This window comes from Microtus ochrogaster, chromosome 4, assembly GCF_000317375.1.
Source record: "Microtus ochrogaster isolate Prairie Vole_2 chromosome 4, MicOch1.0, whole genome shotgun sequence".
Lineage (NCBI taxonomy): Eukaryota > Metazoa > Chordata > Mammalia > Rodentia > Cricetidae > Microtus > Microtus ochrogaster.
The window spans coordinates 34,983,045-35,005,450 of NC_022011.1; the positions used below are offsets into that span (position 1 = coordinate 34,983,045).

Sequence of the window (22,406 nt, forward strand, 5' to 3'; positions counted from 1 at the left end):
CATGAGGAACAGTCTCTCTAGTCAAGGAGTTTTCTACGGAGCACTGTAGAGAAACAATATATGCAGATCCGTATGATTAGTGCAATTTCTTGTCATTTTTCTCCCTCGCCGTTGAGCTTAGGAGAAATTGCTAAATTCTCAGTTTCTCACCTTGGTCAAAGAGATCTGGGATGTGTTCTACCAATATTTTCTAATCATACATACCTGGCATAAGAGAAACCAGGGAGGCAATCCTCGCTCATGGTTTGAGCCCTGCTTAGGTGTAAAAGGCATTGTTTCCAGTTCCTTCCAGTTTGGTAGTCCGTCACTGCTGCTGAGTTAACCATGCTGTCTTGGCTTTGCTAGATAGCTGGATTCTTACCTGTGGACAGAATTTCAGACCCCCTGAGAAAGAATGTGTGCATGTGTCCCTGGATCTTTGTGCATACAAAGTGATACGCTGTAATCTCCCCTTTATTATAGGAACATAGGATTTGCCATACTGATCAGCCCATTGACACAGCAGCTCCTGTAACCTGCATCCTGCCTCCACTCCCTGGTTCTTCAGAGGAAGGCGGAAACCTAGCACTCAAACACATACCAGCCCCCACCCTGATTTTTCACCTAGTGACTTGTTGAAATGGGTGACATGGGTTGAGGAGTACGTCATCTTCTCCATGTTCTGTCACCCGGTTTTGTTAGCTTTGACGGGTTAGTCCTTTTCAGCGGGTAACCGGGTCGGCAGTGTTTCCCCTCTCTCTGCTGGGTATGTAATGACCCCTCATACTTAAGACAACTCCCCTTGCAGACTAGGCCCTCCTGCTATGCTTGGTGCTGCTCTGCATAGTCCTGGGACATAGGGGCTGGGGGATGATACCATACTTAGTAGGTCAAGTTTTTACAGTAGAATACATTTTTGGGGAAGGGACAATAGGGTTGATCCTGTGCTTCTCAATGACTTCGTTTGTCCCTGTCCTTAAGAGATGTTTTATATGCTGTACTGGAAACTAGGGGTCCCATGGGGCTTTTCCTAGAGAAATATATAAGCTTAATTCAATTTATCTTGCTGTTTACAAACTTCAGATTTACGCTTTTTTATTCTTATTATTATCCATATTCTAGTATTATTGACCTTAAGGACTGCATGCTACTGGTGAAGTTAGATAGCACTGAGATTAGGAATCTTGCAAAGGATGCTACTTTGCCACTGGAGGTGAAACAATACCCACGATCAGCATGCTGTGCTCCCCGCAGCCTGCTGATTTGTGCTGTCAGGTGCTAAGACATTTCTCAGCCAGGTCCTTCCTGACCACTTCATGACTGTCTGCTGGGTCTTCCGTCTCACTTCTGTCTAGACCCGGGTTTCCTATGGTAGAAAGGGAGGTGCTAAAATTCTTGATGATAACACAAAGAAGTAGTTAATTTTATGTGAGCAGGGCAGGTTTTCACAGAGAATATTCGTATGTGCAAGCGAGGGAAGTTTTAAGGTCTGTGATCATTTTTGAATGGGTATACATCCCAAGAGAGAGACTTCTAAACTGTACACCTCAAAAGAAACATCATTTGTAATTGGAAAGATGTCAGATGTCCTCAGTCACACCACCTAGCTCACTTAGCTGATAAAAGAAATGTGTCCCAAAACACCATGTTGATTTTTGTTTTATTTTTGATTTCGGCTATTTCCTCTTCGTAAACATAGCCTTCTTGGGGAATGCCAAGATCTTATGGCAGGTTTTAGTGGCACCACCTCGACTGAGAGTCATCGAAGTGTCTCCACAGCCAATCCCCTGGCTCCCACTGTGAACCACAGTTTGAATGTGTGGTTTTCTGGGTGGTGGCTTCCTCTTTAGTGACAGCTGATTTATCTCCGGCTCTTTGGATAGATCACTCAGAAATGTGACCAAAGTCCAGAATTTGCCACAGTCATATTTTGGCTGGATTCCCACTGCCATTGATGTTAGCAGAACACGGCTCCTAATTTGTATTAGAAGGCAACTTCTAAGGACTGCGGGTGTAGCTAATAGCACTTGTCTAGCCTGTACAATGCCCTGCTCCCAGCACTACAAAAATAGGTAAGTAAGTGAATGAGCATAGGTAGATAGATGGATGAACAATAGCAGATCAGGCCAGACATATCCCTTAGTGATCCTACTTAGGAGTTCTCCTTTGACAAGCCTTGGAAGACCTTTCCAGCTATTCAGCAGTGGAATAGTAGGCATAGTTTACAAACATGTTTACTTCATAAAATGCATCACAGAGTCATGTTTGGGAGCATAGAGCATCATTTTTTAAAAGTTTTTATCTGCATAGTTTTGTTTAAAGCAGTTTATATTTTGAGCTAAAATTTTATTTCATTTTATTGTTTATCTCGGTGGTTTCTATATTTCTACTTCTGTGGTGAGTTTAAATAATTATGTTTAGACTATTTTCATTTTGTTAACTGTTTGATATCTAAAGCTGAGACACTGATGTTGGTTTCATGAGTCTTACTGCTGACAGTTTTCATTTCTTTTATTCCTGATATCATGCATGTTCCGTCCCATGTAAATTCATCAATGAATAAATGTCTAGTAAACAATCATCTTGTATGTTATTGCTTCACTCTATCAGATCCTGAATGTTCATCTTGCAGTCTGTAAATAGTTGATGAAATATTGGGGTGGAAGGAATTTAGCAGCTGAAAAACGGAAGCCACATTGAATCATGATTCAGAGTCTTGCCTGTGATGTGTCAAAGGCCAACAGAGGTTATTTAAAAGGTCCTGCTGTGTCTCGGTGGAACATGTAGCTTTGAACTGTATATGTCTGGTACCTCTGCTGGTTTCTGGGACCAGATCCTGGATCTCCTCACATGCAAGCTAAGAAGAAGATAATGAGAGAGTGTGTGTGTGTGTGTGTGTGTGTGTGTGTGTGTGTGTGTGTGTGTGAGACAGAGAGGGGGAGAGTGTTGTAATATGTGTGGCGGGTTGTGTCCCGCCACCCGGCTAGCTTTACCCGAAATAATTACACGGAAACTGTACTCTTTTAAACACCGCTTGGCCCATTATATCTAGCCTTTTCTCGGCTAACTTTCATACCTGGACTAGCCCATTTCTAATAATGTGTGTAGCCCACGAGGTGGCTTACCAGAGAAGATCTTAACCTGCGTCTGTCTGGAATGGGAGAATCATGGCGACTCACTGACTCAGCTTCTTTCTCCCAGCTTTCTGTTCTGTTTACTCCTTCCACCTATGTTTTAACCTATCAGGGCCAAGCAGTTTCTTTATTGCTTAACCAATGAAATCAGCAGATTGATATATGACACTCCCACATCAGGAGAGAGAGATTATGAGATTATGTTAGTATCTCACATATATTTCAACATAAAACAATGTCTCACACACATTAAAAAGAAGATTGTCCACCCCAGTCAGTGTTCTATAGTTCTCATGCTTTCACTGAGAATATACATGCCAATGCAAGGGGTTGCATGTTTCATATTAAAAGTTATGCAATATGATTACTGTGTGATATTTTCTTGGTTAAATTCTTCCTGCATGAGAACTTGGTGTTTAATAACATGGCATATGCCTTTCTAGTCAGGGAAGGAACCCTTGCTTTATGAATTCAATATGGTCGTTTTGGAGACAAACTATTTCTTAAAAAAATACATTTCTTTGCCAACGGGGGTGCAATTTATACCTGATCTACAAGTGACATTTTGCTGAGCAGGTTTGTACTCTAATATCCTACAGCTTGAGTGGAAAGAACCTGGCAGTTTGAGAGAGACAGAGAGAGAGAGAGAGAGAGAGAGAGAGAGAGAGAGAGAGAGAGAGAGGTTTTCCCAGCTGGTGTGTTGAGCAGGGGTTTTAGTGAACATGCATGTTTCTGTCAACAGACCCCTTGATGCTAAATAATGATGCCTTTGTAATTTCTGGCAAGTTTCTTTGTAAGGACTGAAGACAGACAACAACGTAAAGAGTTTTCTTTCCGTTTTATTTTTCACTGAAACAGGCAGAGAAAGATGTATTGTGCTTCAGACTCACCTTCCAGTTTATCAGTGCATTCCTGATATGCTGATGCATCCTCCGTTTTAAAGCTAGCTCTAAGACTAATACTAAAATGCTAACACCTGTTGGTTCAACTATTTTGAAAACTCTATTTTGATGGGCAAGAGCACGTTGCATAAAACAGCAATGAGTGCAGAATATTTGTTGTCCCAGCACAATTGACTGAGCAGATTTGGACATTAGACTCACAGGGAGTGTTTTATGCCATTCCATGAGGAAGGAGGCAGATTATCGTGGTTCCTTGTTTGCTTGGGAACACACTTCCATGTGCCGTGTCCTATGGTGGTTGCCCTGTGAGTCTATCTTCTTACAAGGTGTGCATCTGAACCAAGCTGTTGTGAGTGTATCCTTGTTCAGAAAACAAATGGCGCAGATTTTGGAAAGAAGTTTCTGGAATTGTTGGTGATTTGGGATAAGGATGCCATTTGTACCCCAGCATTGCCTTTAGGGACTCAGGGACTGGAAACACAGCTTTGTCCCAGGAAAGCTGTGATGTGTGGATGCCATTCTGAACTACGAACCTCAACACATTTGTCTGCAAGGGACTAGACAGACGACAGAGATCCGTGGAGCCTTTCCGGACTGAGTAACCTCACTTGATGTCCCTTCCTCCCAGGGTAGGCCTCAGAGCCTCGAGGCCGACCACATCTGGATCTATGTTAAACTGTTCACTTCTAGGCCACTCTCATTTCAAAGCCATTCTCCCTAGCTTGTGTGCCGGGCTTTGCCAAGTGGCACCTGAATTCAGCACGGTTTAATTTTGTTGCCACTTTCTGGGAGAAACGCCATCATTCCGTCTAGTAAAAAAGTCACAGCCGCCACGCCAAATCCCACTCATCTAACTTTTGGTGACCTTCTCAACAATCCTACCCACCCTGCCCTTCATCGCCCAGGTGGACACAATTGGCACATTACCCACACTGAAGCTACCCTGTTCCGTAGGTACTTTCCCCCTCACATTAGGATGTGACGCACTAATTACAGAGATGACGTCACCTAGTGCCTGCCCGCGCTGTGGGAGTTGAATTGAGTGGATAGACAGATCACTTTAAGATTGTGGGGTTTCCCTTCAGATTTGCTGGCAAACCTTCCCAGAGGACGCTCACTCCTAAGAAGCTGTGTATCAGTCATGTTCACATTAAGACATTTTGGGGGCTCATCTCTGTCTTTGGGATACTTAAAACCAGAGAAGTCACATGCCCTACCGCATGCTGTGTGACCCTGTTGCAGAAGCGGTCATGTGGACCTGAGGTTTGTGTTTGACAATGCTTTATGAGAAATAAACTAAATTCTCATTATTCCATCAGGTTGAGAGGGCGTGTCAAGACTTGTTTGTTTTTTTGTTTTTGTTTTTAATGTAGCAAAATTTTGCAATTACCAGGCTTGGCCCCTGCACTGACGTCCAGAATTTCTCCTTTTCACTGGTCAGGTAAATGTCAGCTGTCCCCCACGGTGAACATGCCACACGATGACACCGTCATGATCGAAGATGACAGGCTGCCTGTGCTTCCTCCTCACCTCTCCGACCAGTCCTCTTCCAGCTCCCATGATGATGTGGGCTTCATCATGACGGAGGCCGGCACGTGGGCCAAGGCTGCTATCAGTGACTCAGCCGACTGGTGAGTGCAGCTCAGGGCTGGGCCTGATTATTGGATAAATACGATTTAAGCAAATTCCTGAGTTGGTGCTGAGAATTAGATACAAAAATTAACATGCAGTGTGCTTGGGAACTAGAGAAGACCTGTTGGAGGTTTCTTTTTTCTTCTTGCTTTGGGAGTATCTGCATGTATGTCATATGTGGAACTAGAGAAGACCTGTTGGAGGTTTCTTTTTTCTTTTTGCTTTGGGAGTATCTGCATATATGTCATCTGTTTTGGGGTATGCTCCCTGTGAGTGTGCATGGAGAAGCCAGAGGTTGGTGTCCTTGTCGGGGTTTGTATTGCTATGATGGAAACACCGTGACCAAAAGCAACTTGGAGAAGAAAGGGTTTATTTCCTGTATACTTTCACATCACTCTTCATCGTCAAAAGCAGTCAGGACAGGAACTCAGACAAGACAGAAACCTGGCAGCAGGAGCTGATACAGAGGCCACAGAGGAATGTTGCCCACGGGCTTGCTCAACCTGCTTTTTTATAGAGCCCAGGACCACCAGCGCAGGGATGGCCCCATCCACAATGGGCTGAGTTCTCCCATGTAAATCACTAATGAGGAAAGTGCCCTGCAGATGTACCTACAGCCAGATCTTAGCTTCCCTCCTCTCCAGTGTCTCTGGCTTGGGTCAGGTTGACATCAACCTAGTCAACACAGCTGGCGTCCCGCGTCTTCCTCAGTGCTGTCCACCTAATTCTATTGACAGCATGACAGTCAGCCTGTCTGCCTGTTCAGTGCCTAGGCTGCATGGTGGGAATCTCAAACTCCGGCCTATGCAGCAAGCATTCCCTCCACAGAGCCATCTCCACAGCCCCAGCTTTTCTCTCTCGTGTTGTAGCACTCAGTATGCTAGGCTTGGAGCTGCTTCTGTCAGGGCCCAGAGACTGTGAATGCCTCCAAATAATTTCCCCCTCTGTGACAATAAAAGAAAACATTTGATACTGTTTGCCTTGTCTGGTCCTCATCCACCCCTGCCCCGTTCTTTTAGCCTGCATGCTTGGTAGAAAAGCGTGCTCTCGAGCAAAACTTGTTTCACTGCACATCTGTCTACCCATCCTCCACCTGTCACGTGACACATTAGGTTGGAGTTGCTAAGAACTGGCATTTTTGCATTAGCACTTTTATGGTGATCTTAACCAAGTAAACCACCCCAGGTCTCCCCTCCTCCCCCTCCCCCCGCTCCTTCCTATTCTCTCCCCTCTCTTCCTCCTCCCTCCTCACCCCTCCTCACCCCCATTCCTACCCTCTCCTCTCCTCCTTATGTGAGCTCAGGAAAACACGGTTAATACATTTGCCAGCTCTGCTGATGTTCTCTTGAAAGAACTTGACCTGTTCCCGGGCCTTTGCAAAGTTCATCACTAGCTTTTGTTTCTTTCTTTTAAATTCTCTACTGGAAAATACAGGACCTCATAACAGAGCTGAGCCAGAGAGCATAGGATAATAGCTGCACCTTGAGTAGCTGAGTGAGTCTTCTGCTGTGTTCTTGCCTTGGCTGCAGCTTGAATCTCCCTGGAAGCAAGAGCAGAGAAGGAGTTCGTTTCACTCCCTTCTTCAAGGAGGCAAAAGGCCTTGCGCCTCCCCCATGATGAGACACCTTGAAGGGGATTGCAGGAACAGAGCTGCATTGGGAAAAAGACATAGTTGGCGTTAGGGAATAGCTTGGGGCATTAATTTCCCTGAGTTGGCTTTGAAAAAGAAACAGCAAAGGTGCAGACATCTGTGATTTTTCCTTGGGAAATGTCGGGCAAACGAAAGAATATCAGGGAAGGGTTATCCAGGCATGCATGCCAGCTCTTCAGCCTCAGAGCTGAGAATGTGAGCTTGGCCAGTCTGACAATCTCTCCCCCAGCTCAGAATAAAATGTTAGAAAAGCAGAAGGTCAGTCAGGCAAGATTAATAACTGGAATTTCAGTAATGGGGGAAAGGGTAGATACGGCTTCTTCAGGGTGTCATCTGACAGCCTGGCATTCTGTCTTAATAATATTCTAGTGTACTGTTTATTGTGTCTGAAATAAATTTAATGAGTAGATTAATCAGGAAAATTTAATTATGTCACATTTTAAGAATATTTAGTTATTTTAAGTCTCTTATGAATTTGCAAGCTCATTTGACATTTTAAATGTGTACATTTATAGTTGGCTGCACAGTTCTGAAAGGCTAAGTGTGTCAAATGGCTATACTTCTAATTTGTTAACTAATAGAATGTACTTTTCTCAACCCAGTAATCAATGCAGCGGCCCATAGCCATGTTATTTTAACGAAGGAGAAAATATAACAGCAAATTCTAATTTTGATAATTGCAATATTTGGGAGGATACAAAGTGAGTGTGAAAGTTTGCTAAGGAGAGGTTTTAAGCAATGCTGGCAGAAAGAATTTAAATCACTTTAAAAATCCTCCACTAGGATTTTCTGTTAAAGCTGTGCTTCAGTAGGGCACAGGCAATGTACATCTGCAATCGCAGTGCACAGGAGATTGAGGAAGGAAGGCAAACGTTTAAAACCAACATGGGTAAAAACAGGACTCTCTCAGAAATAAACCAAGTAATGGAGCTGATGAAATGGCTCGGCAGATAAAGGGCTTGCCCCACAAGCAGGACAGCCTGAGTTTGGATCTCCTGTACCCACATAACTGCTGGGCAGATTTAGCACCCTGGAGATGGAAACTAGGGGTTCCTAGGAACGAGCTAGCTAGTTTAGACTAGCAACATCTTTAGCTCTGGGCTCAGCAAGAGACTGCTTCAGGAAATAGAGAGCACTCTGGAAGACACCCACATGCGGGCCTCTGTCCAGCACACGCATACATGTGCACCTCCACAGGGACCCCCACACAGCTGACCAGATGCAAGCCCATCACACACACATGTGTAAATAAATAACTAGATTTCAAATTCATTGTGCCTACAAATTTAATGCCTAATTGCAACTTTGAAAGTGTTCCACATGTTACCCCACAATTTCCTTTCCTTTCCTTTCCTTTCCTTTCCTTTCCTTTCCTTTCCTTTCCTTTCCTTTCCTTTCCTTTCCTTTCCTTTCCTTTCCTTTCCTTTTCTTAAGCAACTACAAAATCCATTTGCAGAGAGAGACAAATGTGTTTGGTGCTACTAAATTGGTCATGGTTATCTTACGGATACATGTTGTTAGTTTGCCTGTTTTTGAACTTGTTTTTGAGACAAGATATTATTGTAGGCCTGTTTGGCCTACAAGTCATATGTAGACCAGGCTGACTCTACCCCCTGCTTTTCCCTCCTGAGTGCTGGGGTTAAAATAATCACCACGACACCTGGCTAATTTTTGTGTATCTTTGTCAAAGGCTGATCCTAGTGTTTAAGTTGACACATCAGATTCCTGGATAGGAAGGGTACTACCTTTTGGAAATTTAGACTGTCAGAAGTTTTGCAGAACTGTGACCCTATATCTACAATGAAAAGTTTGAGTCTGCAGTGCTAGCAAAATGGCAGCATGCCAAAATGAGGCCAACAGTGTAAAAATAGGAGCCAGAGGCTGGAATCTGCTGCGTTTCCCAAGGACCTGAGTTCAGTTCCCAGCATCCACGTCAGACAAACCACTGCTCACAGCCACTGCAACTCCAGCTTTAGGGGGTCCAGCATCTTCTTCTGGACTCTGGGGGCACCCCAACTCACAGGTGTGCTACCTCCAAACTTGTACACACAGTTCATAAATAAGAATAAATCCTTAAAGAAGAGTAATAAAATAAAGCTAGAAACTCTAGCCTTGCCCTTTGCAGGTCTCTGGGGTTTAGTTTTCCCGCTGTGTTCCTGGCCCTTGGCTGAGGTGAGACCTCTGAGATGGAGGGAGGCAGAACTCAGGACAGACTCAGTGTCTGTCATAGGTTCCTTCTTCTCTGGCCTTCCACGTGGATGCTCTACATTCTGACCCTGCCCCCCGCTGTGCTTCACGTGTGCATCCCACCGACAAAGAGCAGGGAAGGTGTCCATTGTTTTATGTGTCTGTTAAAGACCCCAGCATCGGTATCACTAGGATAATCTGAGTAGCTTGTCTTCCCTGAGCGGTAATAATAGCTTATGGCTGGCAGTATGCAAAGGGCTTTTACCCTTATGTTCTTGAGTTCTCTCCTTAACTGCATGAGATGAGTGAGCCAGCTGTTCTGTGCAGCCCATGAAGGCAGAAGGCTCAGAGCAGGCCATGCCCTCCTTCCAGCCATAGGGTGTCCAGGAATCCTTCCTTCACCTTTGGCTCAGCACTTGAAGAACCACCTGACATCATGTCATTTGGTGAATTGCAGTTAAAATTTTGCTCTGTCAAACCAGATCACACCCATCTACCTATGTGTTATTTCACATAATACAGTGCAGACCCATTGTGGCTTGTTGGCAGGGAAACGTGGAGGTCTGGTAAATCCAGCTGCCTTGGTAGAAGCAGCCCCCTTCCAGCCCCAATGTGGCATGTCAGTTAGCCGAGGGGAGGGGTATATTAGATGGTGTTTCTTGCTGTAATCAAACACCATGACCAAAAGCGGCATTTGAGAAAATGTTTATTTTGGCCTTCAGTTCCAGGGCATAGGTCCATTATTGCAGAAGAGGCATGACAGCAGGCTGCCGTAGCAGGAAGCTGAGAGATCACATCTTCAACCAACCACATACTAAAAGGGGGGTGGGAGTTACAGACTCTTCAACCCCTCCCTTCCTATGGCATACTTGCTCCAGCAAGGCTTCCCTTCCTAAGCAACCCCCTCACTGATGTCCTTAACCAAGGTTCCACCTCCTAAGCCCCCTCAGTGACACCCTCCTCCAGTTCAAAATTCCATAACATCCCCAGAATATCACCGCCAACAGTGTTCAAATACCTGTACCTATGGGGACATTTCAGATCCAAACCAACACAGACAGTCTTCTACCTGGCTAGGGAGGCTTTGTTGACTGTATCCTGCAAAGGAGAACTGTTGTGTTTGTTTATTTAATGTGTTGAACGTGGAGAAAATCCACTTCCATAGTTGGAACTTTGTAGGAGCCTTTAGTAGTACTTATAAATGGAGACTGCTTGTTCTTTTCCTTGCCACCCAGCCCGGAATAATCACACAGAAACTATATTAATTAAGACACTGTTTGACCGATGGCTCAGACATATTTCTAGCTAGCTCTTATATTTTAAATTAACATTTTTCTACTAATCTGTGTATCACCACGAGGTTGTGGCTTACTGGTAGCATCTTTCTCCTTCGCCAGCTACATGTTGTCTCTCTGACTCCGCCTACTCTCTCTATCTCTGTTTGGATTTCCCCACTTGGCTTTACTCTGCTGAGCCATTGGCCAAAACATTGGCTTTGTTCATTATCCAATAAAAGCAACACCTATACAGAAGGGCAGCCTACTCAGGTACCTGTTAGAGCTGTCACTGATTTTATAGGGGAGAACAATCCCACGTGGTCTTTATGGACTTCCCCTGGGAAAGGACTGTAGAATACCTGGTCACCTGCTGGTCACGCCTCTTCTTCTCTGGAGCCACCCTGTTGGTGCCACCAGAACCAAATGCCATCTAAATACAGCCATGCCTCTGCTGTCTTTGTCAGGGCTGTTTGTCTCCTCTCGGCTGTGTATCTCCAGTGTCTGTTCTGTACATTAGAGGGATGTTTCTGAAGAACGTGCAAAGAACAGGAATCTCTCCTTCTGTGTGAGCGTGAACTGGGTCTAGCTGGCACAGAACCTTCACCAGAAGAGGTCTTGTTGGAAATTTACTGAGTTGGGGTCTTTTAGCTGATTGGTGATTTCAGAGAGACTACATACTCATGATATTTTTCTAAAATACAATTTAACACTCACAAACACTCACACACACAACATGGTCAGAACATATCCTTTAAAAAAATTTTTTTTCATGCAATATTTTCTGTTCATAGTTTCCTCTCCCACAGCTTCTTCCAGATCCTTACATCTCTCCACCCACCCAACTCCATGCCCTTTTCCTCTCTTTAAAAAAACAAATAGGCAAACACACAAAATAAACAGCCTAAAAGAGAAAAGAAAAATACAAGAAACGCATGCAGACACACAACAAAAAACACAAAATCGAAAATAGTAATGTATGAGCAAAAAACTCAATCAAGATAAGACCAGAAATCTCGAACAAAACAATATGAGACCAAAAATATCTACAAAAATGCCGTTGCGTTTGTTTTGTGTTGGTCAAATATTGCTGGGCAAGAGGCCCATCCTCAAATGTGGTTAATATACCCAATGAGACTCTATTGGAGGAAACTACATTTCCCTTTGGGTGTCAATCACAGATAGCTTCTTGGTTCAGCCTGGGAGTTCATGACTGCTTCTCCCTCCCAGTTCTGGGACCCTCTGTGGCTCAATCCTTTGCATACTGCCACTGTCTCTGTGAGCTCATCTGTCCATCAGCCCTGTTGAATGTGGAAGATGCTGTTTAGTTAGAGTCCTCCATCTCATCCAGTTCTTACAGTCTTTCTGGCTCTTTTTCTGCATAGCTTCCTGAGAGGAGTGGTTTGACGAAGACGTCTCATTCCATATGGAATGTTCCAGAATTTCTCCGTGTCTGTACCTTGTCCAGTTGTGGGTCTCTCTGTTAGTTTCTGTCAGAACATATCTTGTTTGAAATTGCTAAATTGCGATTTATATGGTTACATGTTGCAGTGCAAGGCAAGGCTTGTCAAATATTCAGCGTTTCCAGTGTCTGACAAATAGCAGACTCATTTTAAACAATAAGAGAAATAATGATATATTATCAAGTGCAATGAAGAGCCAGGCAAAAGGAAATAGAAAAGAAAGTCTAAACCCACAGAGTTGCTTTAAGGGCAAATCAATATTTATTTTTTTCTCTTACTTCCATTTAGTGCTCTTGTAAAAGTGAGGTATACTGTGTTATTTCAATCTTTAAATAAAATGCATCTATCCGTGTACTAAAGGACGTGCGATCTTTCCTAAACCTTATGTCTCCACTCTTTAGTAAGTACTTTCATGTTTTTCTTTCTCTTCACCCAGCTCTTTGAGTCCAGATGTTGATCCGGTTCTCGCCTTTCAACGAGAAGGATTTGGACGCCAGAGTATGTCAGAAAAACGCACAAAGCAATTTTCAGATGCCAGTCAATTGGATTTCGTTAAAACACGAAAATCAAAAAGCATGGATTTAGGTAGTGAGTACAATCTCCATGAATCTTTATCTAAATAAGGCGTGGGTGCTGCGGGATGAAAGTGAAGGTCCCCAACACATGTCTGCTTATTTTGAGCAGTAGAAAAAAATAAATAAATTTAACATGTGGCAATTTGTCAAAAATTAGTCAACGTTACGTTTGAGACGCCCATGCTCCTCACAGTAGCGCGTTGTCGTGATCAGCCGTATGTTGACGTGTGTTTGTAGATGAGAGGAGAAGCAAACCCATGCTGTATCCTTGTTGCTTCATTTCAAAATGAGATGTTTTATTTACTACTCTGTCCATTTGAGCAGCAGTTTCCTTAGAGATTACATTTGGAGAGATTTTTTAAGCAGAGAACATTTTGGAGAGAACCCATTATCTCAATCCATGTCTAGGGCTTCGTTGCCAATGCCCTTCTTGATTGCTCTTCTTGAAGTGCTAATCAATAGACCTTCTTGTGCTTTAACAATTATGGCCTGGAATCAGATTAATAACTTGAGAATATATTCTAGAACAAATCTGGGAGCAAACGAGAGGAGAAAAATAGCCATAGTTGTTCAGCCAGGCACCAATCAGGTAGTCTCTCTCTTTAAATCAAGATCTACCCCCAAAGGTAATTCAATTAATACAGGTATAAACTAAATTATTTTTTAAATCTTTGTTAGTCAATCATAACTTATGCTGTTTTCTGGTGGCTGTTTGAACTCCAAGACTAAAAGCATTAATGTGTCAGAGATATGTAAATTTAGACAGTGCACTGCCTTGGCTAATGATGTCACACTAACATACAAATAACACGTGACCGTGAGACGAGATGACTGGCATACTGCATGAAGAGACTGCTTATTTTTATCCTTTTAATTTTTGATTATGAACGTTTGCTTGTTGTTTCATTCATTTATTTGTTTTTGCATGGAATATTGCCTAAGAGTTGTGCTCTAACGGTCAAGACCGGGGGAGGGTTACAGCATGTCGGGCCTCGGGGACTAACTGGGCTAACCATTATACATTTACCTTTTAACAGTAGCTGACGAGACTAAACTCAATACAGTGGATGACCAGAGAGCAGGTAAGAATGGACAGTTAGACTGTTGCCATAGAAACCCCGATTCAAGGAGCTTATCGTGATTATAGAGCTGCCAGTCAGGCGGCATGGAAGCCCTGGTATTCAGTCTCACTCAGACGCTTTCGTTACGGGAAATCGAATGGCAGGAGAAAATACATTTTTTTTCTGTTATGAGAAATTTATCAGCAAATTGTGTAACAGATGGAATGGAATGAACTACCTTTGCCATGTTAAAAACAACCTTAGATTTTTTTTTTTAATCTTACTCACATAGGAATGTTTTTGTGGTGATAATTTTTTTTTTAAAGGTAAATCAAAATCCTAAGAAAACCATCTCTTATTTGGACTCACAAGATCTTTAGTCAATGTGTGATGTCTGAGTTCCTGTCAGTGATCCACGCAGTGATTTTTTTATTTGAAAAACAACATCACCTATATTAGCAGTTCTAAGCCTGCGGGACACTACCCCTTTAGGGGCTGAATGACCCTCTCGCAGGGTTTGTGTATCAGATAGATATCCTGCTGCATGTCACATACTTGCATTGCAATTCATAGCGGTAGCATGGTTACAGTTACGAAGCAGTAGTGGAATAATTTTGTGGCTGGCGGTCACTGCAGCATGGTAACTGTATTAAAGGCTTGCAGCATCAGGAAGGCTGAGAATCCCTGGCCTATGTGAACTCTTTTCTCTAAAGGACAGAGTTTACCCTTGCTGCTGATACTCTTGATTTTCCTCTGCTGTCTCCTGTGTCTTTTTCAGATGCGGGAATTAGTTCATTGTCAGCTCTGACATTAGTTTGAACTATATGATACATATGGCTTCATTAGCTTTTGGAATCTGTTCTAAATTTTACTGCTTAATCATCTCATAGGAATAATGGCCTGCATAGACTAGGTTAGCAGTATACTGTATCTTATTTTTTCATACTACTACATGGAAACAATCAGTGGAGTCTGTCGTGTAATTAGGCAGTGTGCTGTGTGCAGTTGAGCATGCATGATTTATTAGTGTATTCTGGAATCTTGTTTTAATTATTCTAGATCCAGGATAATGTAATTATATCACTTAGCACGTATTAGCTTTAATTTGCCTTTTTAACCTGCTGTAGTAATTAGTCTCAGCCTGTGTGTTCGACATAGATGCATAAAGATTACTGTGGATGTACTTGGCGTTACCGTATTCTATGAAGAAGTAAATGATAGATTATAATATTGCATTCAATAAATTATAAGTTGGTTGTGTTCGGGGCAATTAACTATAGCCTCGGATCTTACTAAGTAGCTATTTTTCTGGTAAAGCATAAAATTCGTTGAAATTCTGAAGTGGAAGTGTAGAGTGAGTCTTGGTCATCTGCATGTGTACAGTGGCAGTTGGCAGTTAGACTCCCTAGTCCTCAGTGCTGGGTGTTGCGCCAGGCAGAGCTGCACACCTCCACAGTGGGACACTGAATGCTGTCCGTTATGTGTAACTGAAACAACCAAAGCTACTGTGAGTAAAAATTAACTTACAGATTTTAACTGAAAAAGTTATATAACTTTCACGATGGCGATTCTCTTCAAGCCTGTGTGTTTGTAGGCCATGTGTTAGGTCTTACAGGAGAAGGGCATTTTCTGGTTTTGAGTATACATTCTGTCCTATGCATATAAATAAAATGGAAAGTTTGAAGAGGAACTTTATATGGTTACCAGGATGCCCTTGATTTGGGGGGTTTTAATCTCCATTGATAAATTCGGTAGACTGTGTTCTCCCTGCCCAGTGTTAGCCAGTGAATGGAGTTTTCTGTTGCCTTGCTTCTTTTTCCTCATTTCAGGGCTGCCTAGATTCTTGGACAGGTTAGCCCAGAGCTTTGGACAAGGCATGCTGACATTTTGGTCTAGGTACCTGTCTCATTGTAAGCCACTTGTTATGAAAACAGAATTCTTTCTCCTTTTTGCCCCTTGCTGATGATACCTTCATTATCACCTTTTCCCCCCATGAGGGACATTGATAGCAGTCAGAAGCCCCGTGGTGTATACCTTTGATCTCAGCCCTCAAGAGGCAGAGACAGGTGGATTTCCTTGGTCCTGGCTATTGAGTTCTGAGTTCTGGGCCATCTAGGGCTGCACAATAATACTCTGTTAAAAATAAAATTAAAAAAAAAAAAAAGAAGAACAGACCTCAGGTCTAGGGCTGGGGTGCAGCGCGGTGGCAGAGTGATCGCCCCGCGTGTGGAAGGCAGTGAACAAACAATGCTGCTCCAGGAAAGATCGTCTACATATGACTTCCTTGGCTTAGGGATGTAGGAGTCTTGTGTTTTATGTTTTTGCAGTGCCTATACCTTTTTTCAAAGATAATAATGAGAGCATGAAATCTTTCTGATTTCTTAGAGGTAAAAATGCCTGTAAAGATTTAAAAGTGAAATCTTTAAAATACTGATTCTAAATGAGAAAACACTGCAGTCCGTACTGGTCGTGTGTTGTCTTTTGCCCATGTCTTATTTTGAAGACCCCGTCTCAGTTTTTGTCATAGGAAATGCTGATCTTATGGCCTGTTGTAGTGGGACCTGAGAGCCAACCAAGCCTTGTGCTTCCTAGCAAGCAGCTGACCTGGAGTTCCATCTCCAATCCAGCATTCTCAGTATATCACTTAAAGCCTTTGTTAGAGACTCTTGCTCTGATGGATGAGATCTATGTTACAGGGGCAGTGAGTTCTTTCTGTTAAGAACAGATAATAAGCAATCCTGGCTCAGAGGCCATGGGGTCTCTGGCAGCTGTGTGATTTCACAGTGGTGACATGAAAGTCGTCACGGATCATATGTAAATAAGTAGGCGAAGCCGTGTTCCAGCCGTTGTCTGGGTACCTTTGCTGATCATGCTATAGATTAACTTTTTGTAGACTTTTTTACTGTTCCGATTTCATCCATGCATGAGCACACTGCAATTATCAGCATTAAGATAAAATGTTATCCACGGTGTTATAATTTAGGGAAGGAGGATTCTAAACTATGTAGGCTGTTAATTTTGTGTGTTGAGAGACACTGGCACACTTGTGGAGTTTTCTTGCTGATGCATCTGCTCTGCACCCTTCCTTGTCTTCTTTGCAGAATTACTTTATATGCTGAAGGTCCTCAGACCATTTCTTAAATTCGCTATCAGTTTTTGTTACTTTGAGTACTTTAAAGTTGCAGCTGACTCCCCTAGAAGGAAAGGTTATTGTATACTTGCATGTGCAGAATACGGGTTTTGATGACAGTCCCTGCAGGAAGTGTGAAATCACAGCTGGGCGTACACACACATAGATGTACGTACACACACATACCTTCAGAGATACTCATATCATTGAGGATCCTTTGCCTAATTCATGTTTCACGTGGCCCTAATGCAGATAGGGAAGTTTGAACTCTCTCACGCATGATTCATTCAGCAGTGACGTTCTTGCTGCTGCTGTTTCTAGAGGATGTGAAGGTGGCTGACCTGCCAAGGAAGACGTGGCTCCCACTGCATCTGACTCCTTGACATCGTCCCTTTTGGTTTAGAACACTGTTCATTTTCCTTCCTGTGGCATCGATTTCATGAATCACGTCAGAAGTGTCAGCCACTCACCGTGAGGAGTCAGAGTGACGTGGTGCCCCTTGTCAAAAGTATTCAGAGTGTGCTTTAGTTACGAAATAAGTGATCGAATATACACAAACCTGCCCCCGAGAAAGCAAATACACCATTATTTGCTCCTGAGACTGATAGCTTATATAATAATTTTTTTCCCACTGGTTAAATTTGTGCCATTTTCTCTGCCTGTATTGTGAGCACCTCTGCCCTCCCCGAGTACTGGTACCCCGTGGTGAAAATTAGGTAAAATATGTAATATAAATGAAGCATCAGAGGATAATTCTTATTTTGACACTTCCAGTTAGTTTTCCTTGTGTCTTCCCACTCTGAGCTGTGCTGGGCTCTCATCTCAGCCATTCGTCTTCCAGGTAGTAACAGGGGGAAGCTGCTCCCTAATTATTGATCAACATATGTGAGGGTGACCCCACGTGGAGATAGGCTGTTTAGTCTCTCCACCGTCTCTTCTCCTTTTTTCCATCTGTCTGTTCAGGAAGATGAGTGAGGGACGAGCCCTGTCACCTGGCCCACCCAGGTGGAGGTGTCAGCCTTTAGAATCTGCTGACGTCCATCCCAGTGTGCCAGGTCAGACAGTGATGGATGGGACTGTCTTCCTTGTTTAAATAAAATAGTTCAGAATGCCTGCCAAGTCGGGCGCGCTTGGTATCTCAATCTTTTTTGCCTTGGGTCTTCCCGAAATAAAAGCAAAAACTGTAAATCCCTGGTGTGTGAACACTTCTGTCTTTCAAGGAGAGAAGCCCACATGGGAGGTGTCTTTATATCTGTACTGCACTTTGTCTAGAACATTCTGTTCCCAGAGCCACCTTTCTGCACGGTGCCAGCTAAGTGTGCTTATGGCCCTGGACTGCTGCGTTCATGTTCACATGGCAAAGAGCGGATGAAGCCTGTGACAGTGAGGTCGGCCTTCTGCTGACTATAACTTTGCACTACAGCAAGGTGCTGCAGTTAGGTTGCAGAGATGATTCTCCTGCAGCCTCCTCACTGCCTCTGCATTTTAAATGCAATTATTCATCATTCTTGTTGTTTCTGTGTATAGATGTGTTACACTGCACAATGGTTTGATAATGACTTCATCTGTTCTGATCAAAATTAATAAATTAGAATTTTTCAAATGGAAATGGATGTAAAATGTAATGTTTTTGAAATTTACTACTGCTGTTTATATTTTATATATTTCCACCCACATTCTAGAACTTACCACTTAGCCCCTCACTTTATCCCCACAGGTGTCACAGTGCATAGATTCTTGGATCTGAGATTGTCGCTTCACGCTCACTAACCCTGTATTGTTCTGACCCTCCAAGGCTCCCCCAGTAGAGATGTAGGACCATCCTTGGGTCTGAAGAAATCCAGCTCCCTAGAGAGCCTGCAGACTGCTGTAGCCGAGGTGACCCTGAACGGGAACATCCCCTTCCACCGCCCCCGGCCGCGGATCATCCGAGGACGGGGCTGCAATGAGAGCTTCCGAGCTGCCATCGACAAGTCCTATGATAAACCCGTGGTGGATGATGACGACGAAGGCATGGAGACCTGTGAGTGTCCTGGCTCGCGTGATCCGTGATCCTTAGAACATCCCCAGGTCCTTGAGGTGCCTCTCTGAGGTCTAGAGTGTTCAGAGCAACAGAGGTCCTTACAGCCATTTTCTCTTTCTGTCCCCCATGTGGGCTTTTATACCATGTGATATTGGACTCAATGAGAAAACAAGGTCTTTTTAGACTGGGTTCTGCTATAGAATAGCTCAGGTTGGCCTCTAGCTGAAATCCTTTCTTAGCCCCTCCAGTGGCAGAGAATGCAAGCCTGTGGCACTCTGCCCATCAAGAAGCCACTGTGAAAGTGACATTGGAGGATAGGAAGGAGAAAACCCAAAACAACTGCTCTCACAAACTTATTTTGGAAAATACAGGGGGGTTTTGAAAGTATATTTTCTCTCACTTATTTCTTTTTATAATGCAATTTTCTTTTAAAAAATGAGTTTTAAATTGGTATATATTTATAGATATATTTCACTTTAAAAATATTGTTTGGATTTTTTAATAACTCATAGAGTAGAGCTATGATTATACCAAAATCCTTGAAATCCATTCTGTGTATTGTCTGCCAGGTAGCATAGCCAATAAGTATATTTAATAGCTTATTATTTTAAAGACACATTTTTAGACTAAAACAGATGTGTCTAATTTTGTATTTTCCCCAAATTACTAAATATTTTAAGCCAATCTGAGAGTCATAGTTTAGTATGAGTAGATTTTTCTATGAATCATTAAAGGGGATATATGTTTAAACATTTATTTAAATTTTTTTGAATAATAAAGTGCTCATTTAGAAGATGAAGAACTTAGGAATTATAAAGATACATATTATTGATTAGTGTATTCAATAATTACTATTTTACAGTTTATATTTTTAACTTATTTTATTAGTGTATTAAGTACACAAAATAACAAGTTTCCCCGTGGTATTTTTCATGCATACATACAGTGTGCTCATCATGTCCATCCCCTCATTGGCCTTTTTCCTTTTAGTTTTGTTTGTTTCTGGTCCCGGTAAAGAACCTGGGACCTCAGACATTCAAGGCAAGTGCTCTACCACTGAGCTACAGCCCCAGCCCTAACTGTTTGCCTTTTCTTGTAGTTTTATGTCTGGCGTTTCTGATTGCCAGGCTCCTGGGGGCTCACGATAACCACACTTGTGCAGTTAATCACACTGTGTGGATAGCATGGAGACACCCTGGCCGTGCAGTGTGGAATCCAGAGAAAGAAATGTGATTGCATTTTAGATTTTAACATCAAATATGACTACCCATGTGCCTTATCTATAAAGCTGTGGACTATACAGCCTGAAGTTAAATCCAGGACTGGAGAATGTTTCCAGGGAATATAAATTACTTTCAATTCCACATTTAGATAGACGACTCCCAGCACACATTCCTAACACAACTAGTGATGGGGAATGGAGCTTTAATAAACAATGCATCTTGAGATTTCAAGCAAAATGACATAATTTTTACCTGTAACATATAATATGTTGGAGACATGAGTGTTTCTGGCTAATACACAACGCAGAACTTAGGGAGAGGATTGCTGTGTCCCTGTCCTTTGTCTATTATGTAGATCATTTTTACACTATAATCAGCCTGTGATTTCAAATAGATTCATCCCCTTCTTGCCAGATGAAGAACATATTTCCTAGTTTAGCTGCCAGGCCTTGTCTTGAATTTGGTGAGTCACAGGGTTGTCACTCCTGCGGTCATACATAGCATGGCAAGGCCATGTAGGTCTTTCTGTTGTGCCCACATGGGCCCTGGTATGTGTTAGCCTTCTGATGCTTCATAAGAACCCTTGCTTTCCTCCAAAAGAATCAGGGGTGCGTGACTACTGTTATCAGGAGATTCTCACTTTTACCTAAGAATAGGGAAAGAGGGGCTCGAGAGAAAGCTTGACAGTTAATAGCACTGACTGCTCTTCTAGAGGACCTGGGTTCAATTCCCGGTACCCACATGGCAGCTCACAACTGTCTTTAATCCAGTTCCAAAAGCTTTGACATACGTGCAGGCAAAACAGCAATGCACATAAAACAAAAATAAATAATTTTAAAAAATAGAATAGAAACAGGAAGGGTTTCTCTGGCTTCTGGTACAATATAGGTCAGTGGAATGGTCTCCTCCTCTGCTTTCTAAGCCCTGCCTTTTCCACAGTCAGGCTTGTGTTCTTTCTGTCATGACAGCCCTGGTCCTGCATCCTGGCCTCCGACGGCCTATACCTCAGTGGCTCCTTGTATGCATCCATGTCTGGTAAAGAGTGGAGCAAAAGGTACCCCTTTGTGTGATTCTATGCTGTCTTAATTCCCCCTCGTGAAATCTGATGTCATTCCTTCCCACTCAGCTCTGAGCCCTCTTTATCTGATGCTAGAAATTGTTGTTGGAGGTCTCTCTGTAAACCCTGGCAGCATTCAGTTTTGATCTGGGGTTATGGGCATGCATCACCATGCCCATCTATCCATTGCCCTAGACAACTTGGACTGCCCACACAATCTGTGTTGTGTAGCTCGTGTCTCCTAATGATGGTGTCTATTTCCCTCCAACCTTTCTTGTGAACACTACTGACCCCTTCCTTCCTTCTTCAAGGGCTTTTCCCCTAAACAATCTACTTCCTACTTGTGTTTCACATGCTCTGACCATCAGGTAGAATGTATTATTTTTAGTACAGTTTTTTTTTAATTGTTGTTTCTGCTTTGCAGGACTGAGTATAGGGACCTGGAATTCAAGGCAAATGCTCTACCTCAGAGCTGACCCCCAACACCAAAGTTTTGTTTTAACATTAAGGATATCCATGCATTCTCTGAAATGTGTCATATTTCCTAGATGTTAGAAACACTTTCTTTTGGGAGACAGGCATTCTGATCTCCTAGAAAGGGACAAACATTCACAACCGCCTTTCCAGAGTGTCACCAGCCTTCACTTAGGAACCCATCTGCACACTTTCATATTGGTTTTCATTTATGGTCTGAACCATGGCTGAAATCTCCTCTTTGACACAATAATAATAGTAATTTGTGGGTTATTAAAACATATATTGGTATTAAGCTCACTCATTGCTTAAATTCAAAAAAAATTTTTGAGACAGAATCTCACATATCCAAAGCTGACCTTGAGCTGCATTATAGCTAAGGATGGCCTTAGCTCTCTGATCCTCTGTCTTCCAAAGGATGAGATCACGGCCATGTGCCACCATGTCCAGTTCATGGGGCACCAAGGCAAACACTGCACCAATCCACTTCCAGATCTGTATCCACTGCCTCAAGTGAAATTTCAGATGACAACTCCCACCGTGGAGCCTTCACAGATTCCACATGGTGAGAATCGCTGACAGGCAAACCTTTATTGTCGTGACACATTGTTTCTGTCGGTGGAGAGGATGCATGACCAACG

The 22,406-nt window shown here is 42.9% G+C and overlaps 1 protein-coding gene across 15 annotated transcripts in view; it reads left to right on the forward strand.

The window, feature by feature from the left end:
- The window catches only part of Pard3 (par-3 family cell polarity regulator), a 515,659-nt gene that overhangs the window by 323,413 nt on the left and 169,840 nt on the right, over positions 1–22,406 (forward strand). For 5 of the 15 annotated variants that reach the window (XM_026777997.1, XM_026778008.1, XM_005345907.3 and 2 more), the window contains 4 exons: positions 5,457–5,646; positions 12,659–12,810; positions 13,835–13,879; positions 18,784–19,011. In XM_026777997.1, coding sequence (XP_026633798.1) covers positions 5,457–5,646; positions 12,659–12,810; positions 13,835–13,879; positions 18,784–19,011 — 615 coding nt within the window. Of the gene's footprint in view, positions 1–462; positions 2,536–5,456; positions 5,647–12,658; positions 12,811–13,834; positions 13,880–18,783; positions 19,012–22,406 lie in introns of those variants that run through there. The other 10 variants (XM_026778000.1, XM_026778015.1, XM_005345914.3 and 7 more) reach the window with 4 other exon arrangements.